This window comes from Cololabis saira, chromosome 13 (assembly GCF_033807715.1).
Source record: "Cololabis saira isolate AMF1-May2022 chromosome 13, fColSai1.1, whole genome shotgun sequence".
NCBI classification, from domain to species: domain Eukaryota; kingdom Metazoa; phylum Chordata; class Actinopteri; order Beloniformes; family Belonidae; genus Cololabis; species Cololabis saira.
The window spans coordinates 5039625-5048989 of NC_084599.1; the positions used below are offsets into that span (position 1 = coordinate 5039625).

Sequence of the window (9365 nt, forward strand, 5' to 3'; positions counted from 1 at the left end):
TGCTCAGCAGGTACGTGGTCACCTGACCAACATCCAGGGCCGCCACGCTGAAGTTGACTGAAGTGGCCTCCTTGGGCAGCAGAACCTGGAACAGACAGGAGAACGGCGTTAAAGGCGTTTCATGTCCCACCCCCCGCCCCCCCCGTCGCCCCCCCGTCGCTCTGCTGCTGCTTCTGGTCCCACACTGATGCTGCTTTGCACTTTATTTGACGGAGCCAGATTTCCTCCGGCTTTCCTCTCCTCCTCCAGGACGGTGGTGCTCCAGTACGTCCTCAGACGCCAGGAGCACCAGGAGCACCAGGAGCACCAGGAGCACCAGGAGCACCAGGAGCACCAGGAGCACCAGGAGCACCAGGAGCACCAGGGTAGAGGGCTGCATGGGGATCGGGTTCCGCCCGGTCCCACGGGACGCAAATCCTGCAGGAGCGGGTGGTTTGAACTTTGGTCGGCTAAAAAAAACACTGCGGGATCGGGATGTAGCCTAGCGACCAGATGGAAATCAATGAGGTGGAAAAGAACCTCAAACAAAGTCTTTACTAAACAAAGACAAAGCAAGTCAGATATTTGGAGAAACAGTGTTTAGTGTCTGTGGAGCATCTTGGAAGAGACGAGGGATTGGAACCAGCAGTCAGTCAGCAGCATTCTCTTCATACACAGATATGGAATGGCCAAGTGATTAATTTGTTAAATTAATACGTTTCATTCATTAACTTTGTTTATTTTATGTTATTTATTAGTGTTATTTTAGCCACTCACAGTTACTCTCGTTGCTATAACCTCAATCATAATTGATGCGTGTACGAAAGGAGAAATAACTTGTGGATGACAATGATGGATTTGTATGGAGCTAGAACAGTCTCATAATTCACAAATGCACAGGACAAGTTTTACAAATGCACAGACCGATTTGCAAATACACACACAGTTTCACACGTGCACAGAACAATTCACACGTGCGTAGGACAAGATACACAAATGTATTTTTGATGCACACACAAATATAACCTGATTTACACATGTTTTTTTGTCTGTGAGCTGCGCTGGATTTGTGTGTGAGTTTTGAGACTCTCCTGACGTGACAAGATCCACACGTAGGTTTTTTTTAACCCGGAAGGATCTGCAACCAATCAGATTAAAGGGGCGGATACACCTGCTGTTTGAGCTGCGTTAGCGCTGGTTTGTCGGGCTGATCAACCAGAGCCGTCAGGAGACTGCACTCCATCCTGCCGATGCAGCAGCTGATGAGAAACAGCGGAGATTTTTATATATTTGAACTACAGGTGTCTTTCAGGAGAACGAGCCTGTTGACGGGGGTGAATATTGCTGCAGTCTCGTTCTGGCTCTGGCCGTGGGTGGCGCTGGTCCCGGTCAGACCAGCTGACCAGGGACCAGACACGGAGGTCAGAAACAAGCAGCTGTTATCCTCACATTTATGATGTGACATCGCCACCACACAGAGACAAACGTGTGTCAAAACAGCGGTGGCAGATCAACACATTCCCGGTGCAGATAGAGTCATGCATGGGAAGATGCAGCCGTGATGATGCTGGTCGGGGTTTAGTCCACCGATCATCAAACATCTGAGCTGATACAGAGGTTCTTCGGTTATCAGTCGACTGATACCGACGTTACTCCAGATATTTGGGTAAATTAATCTCCTGACATGCGCGTGCTGCTCCACCTGGCCGCTGCTCGTCCCCGCCAGGCAGCGCAGCAGCTCTCTGCTGTCTGTCTGGTTCTGAGATGAATCAGCGGGACAGTAATACTTCGTGAAACCAAACGGAGCAAATATATAAAAATCTCCGCTGTTTTTCATCATCAGTTGCTGCATCGGCAGGACTTGGAGTGCAGTCTCCTGACGGCTCTGGTTGATCAGCCCGACAAACCAGCGCTAACGCAGCTCAAACAGCAGGTGTATCCGCCCCTTTAATCTGATTGGTTGCAGATCCTTCCGGGTTAAAAAAAACCTACGTGTGGATCTTGTCACGTCAGGAGAGTCTCAAAACTCACACACAAATCCAGCGCAGCTCACAGACAAAAAAACATGTGTAAATCAGGTTATATTTGTGTGTGCATCAAAAATACATTTGTGTATCTTATCCTACGCACGTGTGAATTGTTCTGTGCACGTGTGAAACTGTGTGTGTATTTGCAAATCGGTCTGTGCATTTGTAAAACTTGTCCTGTGCACGTGTGAAACGGTGTGTGTATTTGCAAATCGGTCCGTGCATTTGTAAAACTTGTCCTGTGCATTTGTGAATTATGAGACTGTTCTAGCTCCATAGATTTGTATCTAACTTTGGGTCAGGTGACCTATGAACTGTCAATTATCCATCAAGCTCCACAATGATCATGTTAACATTAAATCAGATAAATTTGTCTGGACATTTCTCTTGCGGGACGAGAGAAGAAACTAAATCAATGCATCTCTATTATCGTGAGGGCAGGAATTGTCAGAGTTTTGCAGGAGTGGATATAAAACAGGAGCAGGAGCGGGATGAAGAAAACAGCAGGGCTCTACACCAGGGTCATGTGATCAGCTGTCCTCACACGCCAGGAGCACCTGGGTCACGTCTCTAATGAATCAAACTACATCTGCATAAACCATGAGCAGAGCTTCACGAGAGCGACCTTCGGACCACTCGTGCACGTCCAGTCAGCGTAGGTCACATGATTGTGCACATGACATGGTTGTCATGTGCACCAAGACGGTTCGTGGCAGAGCTGACGCACTAATGTGAGTCACTCCTGGTTTGAGCTGACGTTTTAAAGCAAGAGTGCACTGATGTGGCCTCGGCCTGAGTCACGGTTTACAACATCCTGCAGAGCAGAGAGGGGGGGGCCTAGCGGGCATGGGACCGTCTCAGAACACTTATCCATATAAGTCACCTGTTGGGGCAGGGTTATTATGGAGGAATAGTCCTGCTTGGAGCTGTAGGTCACGTTCAGGTGAATCACCGTTGGCTGCTTGACGGCTGAGCTGCAGGAAACACAGAAACAAGGGAGTTAAGTGTAGACAACTCTGATCTGATCGTGTGATGATTGAGCATCCAACATCTCTTTACTGCAGCCTGGACAGACTCACGCAAACGGCTTCTTCTGGACTAACTTATACTTCCAGGAAGCAGCAGCAAAAACACACACGTGCAGCCAATCAGAGACGTAGGTGGAGCAACAACCAGACTAGTGTCGACAAATGGCACTTTTCCACTAGCACCTACTCGGCTCTACTCATCTCAGCTCGGCCTAGAACCTGGAGGAGATGATAGATGTGCTGCTGGGTCTGTGGCTTGTGTTCCATATCAAGTTAAAAAATGAGAGAGAGAGAAACTTCAAGCGGAGACTCTTTTTTTTTTGTTTGTTTGTCTCGGTGCTGCTGAAAAGTCATCTGGAGCCGCGAGCAGCTATGAAGAGACAGAGCTCCTGGTAGATCTGGTCGTTCCTTATCTCCGTCTAGATCTTTTTAATTCTCTCCTCAGCACCAGGTTTATGAACATCTGACCCTCAGAGTTGGATCATGAAACAGACTTCTGCTGCCGTTGCTGGTTGAATAAAATGAACAAGAATCCGTCAGAGTCTCTTTCTCTGATTTCCTCCTCCTGACTCAGACGTCTGACTCCAACCCCCCGACCAATCGGTGGCCTGTAAAGTAAACTTTATTTGTACAGCGCCCTTCACAGACCATGGTCACAGAGCGCTTCACAATTAAAATAAAAACACAGTTAAGAGATACATACAAAGTTTAAGATTAAAAGGCCAAGACAACACATTTACGATCATAACAGCCCCAAGACAATTAGGCAAAAGCCTGCACAAATAAAAAGGTTTTAAGTTGCCTTTTGAAGGAGTCAACAGACTCCATGGAACGCAGAGAGAGTGGAAGATCGTTCCAAAGCCTGGGAGCAACGGCCTGGAAGGATCGGTCTCCTCTGGTCCGGAAGCGAGTACGAGCTTAGAACCTCGGCAGAATAGGTACAGAAAAGTATCTACTCGGCACGTTAGATCCCTGGTGGAAAAGAACCAAACCGAGGCGAGTCGAGTCGGGCTGAGTAGGTACTAGTGGAAAAACGCCAAAAAGCATCCAACATGGCTGCAGAGGAGCGGAGGCTGGAGGAATGATGAGCCCAGACGTTAGCAGGCGGGTTTCTATGCTTACCTGGATGAAACTGTGACAGAGGTGTTGGAGAAGTCCTGAAGGGTGACGGTGCTGGGAGCAACCAGACGCACTGCAGACGCTACAAGACAACAACGGGAGATGTAAAAACACAAACCCACACAGACAAACATCAAAGGCCTACATGCATCAGCATAACGCCTGCAGCTGCTGCACACGAACCCTTTCAGGGACGTCTTTTGCTCAGTTTTTCCTGGCTGTCCACTGTCCAGCAGTTTCTGAACCGTTTCTGTACTTCCTGAACACAAACATGTAGAAAAACTATTCCACAGGATTTCAGGTTCAGGGAAATCAGTTCTTGCCCATCAATACTTAGTCATCTGAATTCCTTTCTTCTGTATTTCAGAAAGATGTGCTCAAATTTAACATGTGATTGCAACAAAAACTCTAATTCTAGTAACTGGAAGTGGGTGGATCTGTACGGTCGGGTTGGCGTTGCCATGGTGAATCACAGCAACGGAGCTCCATGATCTTTTTATAGTCGCATCGATCATGATGAAGTCGAGCTGACTGAACCGACTCTAAACCACTGGTATGAAACTGTAAACTCTGGATTCCTCGTCTTAGTTGTTTTTTAGATTCAAAGATTGCTGAAAATCTTTTCTGGGTCAGGTTTGAAAACTATTGGCCCTGGTTAGGGTTTTTATTTTTAATTAGTCCAAAGGCTCACTATGAATGAAAACACATGAAAGTATAATTGTCTGTCTTTATATGTAGGATGTTTGAATTAAATCCTGGATATCACAAAGAATTGGACGAGGATCTGAGATCAGAATCTGAGATTCAGGAGCTCAATTTTTTCAAATAAAAAGCTCCAAATGTTTAACTGTGGATGCCAAAGGGCCGTTAATCCTCAGCTGCAGCATTTAGAGCGTTTAAGCCGCTGCCCCGTCATCATCGTGTTAACCCCGCCCACAGACTCTCTCTACTATGGTGGCTGGACGTCCCTGCAAAGCACATTTAGGTTTGCCAGCGGTACGTCTAGATCTCTAGGTTATGAAGAATCTGCTCTGGGATACGACTGGTGAGCAGCAGTTTCCAGAACGCTGCTGGAGACGTTGAGGAGGTCAGAAGGAGCTCAGCTGAACGTTGTACCAGGGCAGCATGACAGCACTGCACCTCCACACTGAATCCAGAAAAACCCTGGACAAAACTGTACCCATCATTTTCATCGATCGGCTTCCACTGGTCGTTGAAAATGTGCGGCATGCCTGAACATCTGGAGGCGTGGCACCGTTTCCCGGGAAACTGCTCTTTGTTTAATCTTGAGTTTAATTTGTTATTTAGTAAAATACAAATGACAAATAAGTCTGGGTTGTTGGAACAGGGCTCAGCATCAGCCGATATCCAAACTATTCAATTACATTTTATTCATATAGCGTCTAATACAACAAAGGTTGTCTCTAGGATCTTTCCACAGACCCAGAACATGAACCCCAGAGCAATTATTACATAATGGCAGGTAAAAACTCCCCTAGTGGGAGAAAAGCAGCTAAATAAGCAGGTTAATGGCGATGCGACTTTGTTCTCTCGGAGCCGGATGACTGATCTTTGGTTTGGGTCGTTCTCCGTGAGAACACTTCAGAAAGGGAGCTGATGTTTGTGACCCGACTCCAACTCACAGTCTCAGGTTTTAGCCAGCCAGTGTAACAGTGATGGAAAATGCACTTTAATCATTTTTGTTTTCAATTGTATTTGGGTATTTTTTTGATCATTTATTCATTTTGTTGAATATTTGTGAATTTTATCTCAATGAGTTGTTTTATTTTATTGTTATCTTTATTTGCGTCTCCTGAGGAAACTACTTTTTTGGCTGTGCCTTCTTTCTGTCCCTCCTGGAGTTCCGTAGGTCCTTATATCAGCTCCTCACAGTGCTGTGCTGCATTGATGAGGGTGTTAAGAATTGCTGCTGCGATTTTTAACAGGTTTTCTTTGAAAAACTATCCGTTTATGTTGACATTTTTGGCGCATATTACATAATTTAAATACCGCTAACATTACGTAGCTGTTTTATGTGGTTTCAACCATTAATAATAATAATAAATAATTAATCATTAACTTTTTATGGATGTTTTTGTTTCCGCGCCTTTTGTATAACGGCAGGCTGTGACGTAATGTAAACCAGACAGCGCTGCAGAGCTGTTGAGCACACATTTTCTAATTTTTATTTTACTTGTTCAGGAGCAGAAGGTGCAGAAATGGGTCCAGAAGACGCTACATGTGTTTTTATGTCATCTGCAGTTATGTTTCCTTTGTTAAATGTAGTTGTTTTCACTGTGTTTACCCCACATATACAGCGTTTGTTTTGACCGTTAGGTGTCACTGTTCCCATATTGGTTATCATGGTTTGAGATTTATTAGTTAAAAACAAAGTGTTTTCCTGTCTGTTTTAATAGCTTTTATTTAGTAAAGTGTAAGAGTGCATTTCTCTGCATTTCTTCTCTAAAAGGAAATCAATTAAATCACATGGTGCTGTGTTGCATTGATGAGGGAGCAGAAAGTGCAGAAAAGGGTCCAGAAGACTCCTAAATGTGTTTTTATGTCTTCTGCAGAAGCAAATAAATGCAGGAAAACAACCACTGACTCATGGTTATTCCCTCCTGATCCAAACCTGTTGCACCAGCTCACACAAACAAAGCTCTGCTCTCTTTTGAGGACTTTTGAGGAGCCAGATGTTCAGCTCCAACCTGGAAAACCCGCCTCAGGCCTCCGAGCTCCTCTGTGAGAGGTTGGAGCTGGACATCCGAGCCGCCAAAGCTGCAACGTTTTTCCTCGTGCAGTTTGTGTCAAAAGCCAAAATAAAGGAGTGAGTCACCGGAGGTCGTGGTCAGCACCCCGAGGAGCAGCAGCTGAGCAGGAAGCCAGGTCTGAAGCAACCGCCGGCCAGCCATCTCTGCAGGACGCCCACCTGGAACGCAGCAGCAGCAGACACAGCAGCTTTACATCAGCTTTACACCAGGGCACTTCTTTACACAGAAAGCATGAGGAAATAGTTCCTACTTCCTACTAAACAGTTCCTTTAACAAGAAAAACATCTGCCAGAAGCAAATATCTGACCACAGACTCGATTTAGGAAGAAAACTGGCCGCCCCTATTTACAAGACACCCAGACGGTTCTCACAGAGCGATCGAAGCTGGTGGAACCAGAACACAACTGCTCCCAGAGCAGCCCAGTTACCCAGGGCAACCCAGTTACCCAGGGCAACCTAGAGCAGTGTCTCCCAACCTGGGGTCCGGGCCCCCCCTGGGGGGCGCCAGAGATCTCTGGGGGGGCGTGAAACTTTGTCTGCTCTGAGGATATGCAGTTGTAAAAATTATATTTTCCCATGTTAAATAAATAAAAAAAAAATCATAATTAACACACCTAATGGAATACAGTAATCCAAGTCTGTATAAACCCACTTAGAAATATATTTTAGTCATTTTAAAATACTAAGAAAAATTAAAAAAAATACTAAGTTATTTATCAGGATAAAAACTTAAAAACGTATTATTATATCATTATTCCACATTTAATCACACTACTACTCTGACAGGTTGTTAAAGGAAAAATGTAAAAAGATTTTGCTCTCATATTAAAAGAGACATTTTTCAGAAATATTTTTATGTCCTTGCAATTATTTTTTTGTGCGTATTTTACGGGTTGGGGGGCCCGGCTGGTCTTAGACATAAGTAGGGGGGAACAACGAAAAAAGGTTGGGAACCACTGACCTAGAGCAACCCAGTTACCCAGGGTAACCTAGGGTAACCATGGGTTAACCATGGGTTACCCTAGGTTACCCTGGGTAACCTAGGGCCCCCTGGGTAACCCAGGTAACCCAGGGTAACCTAGGGCCACCCAGAGTTACTGTGGGTTACAAGCTTCTCCTGCCTCTTCTCTCCAAACATCCTAACAGAACTTAACCCCTCGCTCCTTTGCACGTTTCCATTACATGTACTTTTGGTTTTCCTTTCTGTTTAAACTTTGTAATTTACTTCTTTGTTTACAAATGTTCATGTACTTTTTGGCTTGAATGTTTTCCTCTTTCTGTGATCCGCATTACATAAAATCATCTACCAATGTGATGTGGTTGTGGGACTAGTTTACGGCGTCCCTCGGAGGGACACCTGCGTTTGTGAGCGCGGAGCTTCGGCCGACTCCCTCTCCTCATCCACAACAATGTTACGCAAGTTTCATAAATACATTCAAGTTTCTTCTGAAAGCCTAACGCGTTAATACAACGGGACAGGTCATCTTAAAGGGTTTAAATTCGCTCACCACACTACAGTCAAACCAGAATAATGACTCTCCTCGGAACTTGAGAGCCTGAATAAGAAGTTAACCGCTAGACAGATGACAACAACCGAACCACGACCGCTGGTCTCCGGGACTAACACGACACTGGCGGGAGACGCGGCGACGACAACGACAGGAGACGAGCAGAGGGACCCGTCTGACTGAAAAGAGACACTTTAAACATTCACGAGTGAAGGAGTGACAGTTACCTGAACCTGACGTCCGGGATGCTCACGAGACTCCGGCACTTCTTCTTGTGTTTGTGGGCGGCGGAGGGATATTTCTGGTGGTGAGCGCCCCCTGGCGGCGGAGGGATATCCTCATAGATGACTCGTCCGCGCTGCTGCCAATGCAGAGCGACGTCGTCACACGGCGGCCATCTTGCCTCGGGGGAGCTCGCTCACTCATAACATTGTGTTTAATGGTGCATGTACTGCTTAAACAACCTTAACTTGCTCAATTTTCAACAGATTTTCAAACAGTTTGGTTTGTTATGAACGTCAGAGATGTAGTTAGGACACTGCATAATTGTGAATAATTAAAAACATTGACAAACATACTTTTACGTCTGATTAATCAGCCATTGATTTCCCCTAGATTTTGACTTTTGGCATTAACTGTTAAAGGAAAAATCCACTACTGGTCAACCTCTACCTGAAATGTACACGAGAGCTTTGTCCACAAGACCATGAAAGCGAGTGTGAAGGAGCTGTGGTCGTGAACAAGGGCAGGAATGTCGGCGAACGGAGATGGAAGCTCTTGGACTTGTTCACCAGAGGACGTGTCTGCGGCTGACAGGCCATTGATAGATGAACGGAGATGGAAGCTCTTGGACTTGTTCACCAGAGGACGTGTCTATGGCTGACAGGTCATTGACAGATGAACGGAGATGGAAGCTCTTGGACTTGTTCACCA

The 9365-nt window shown here is 45.7% G+C and overlaps 1 protein-coding gene across 1 annotated transcript in view; it reads right to left on the reverse strand.

The window, feature by feature from the left end:
• The window catches only part of ctns (cystinosin, lysosomal cystine transporter), a 17356-nt gene extending 8640 nt beyond the window's left edge, over positions 1–8716 (reverse strand). The window contains exons 1-5 of the mRNA XM_061737430.1: positions 8660–8716; positions 6990–7082; positions 4157–4235; positions 2890–2980; positions 1–85 (exon numbers count right to left, since the gene is read on the reverse strand). The exon at positions 1–85 is cut by the window's left edge and continues 19 nt beyond it. Coding sequence (XP_061593414.1) covers positions 1–85; positions 2890–2980; positions 4157–4235; positions 6990–7065 — 331 coding nt within the window. The 5' untranslated portion in view covers positions 7066–7082; positions 8660–8716. The remainder of the gene's footprint in view (positions 86–2889; positions 2981–4156; positions 4236–6989; positions 7083–8659) is intronic.
• Positions 8717–9365: the final 649 nt, after the last annotated feature.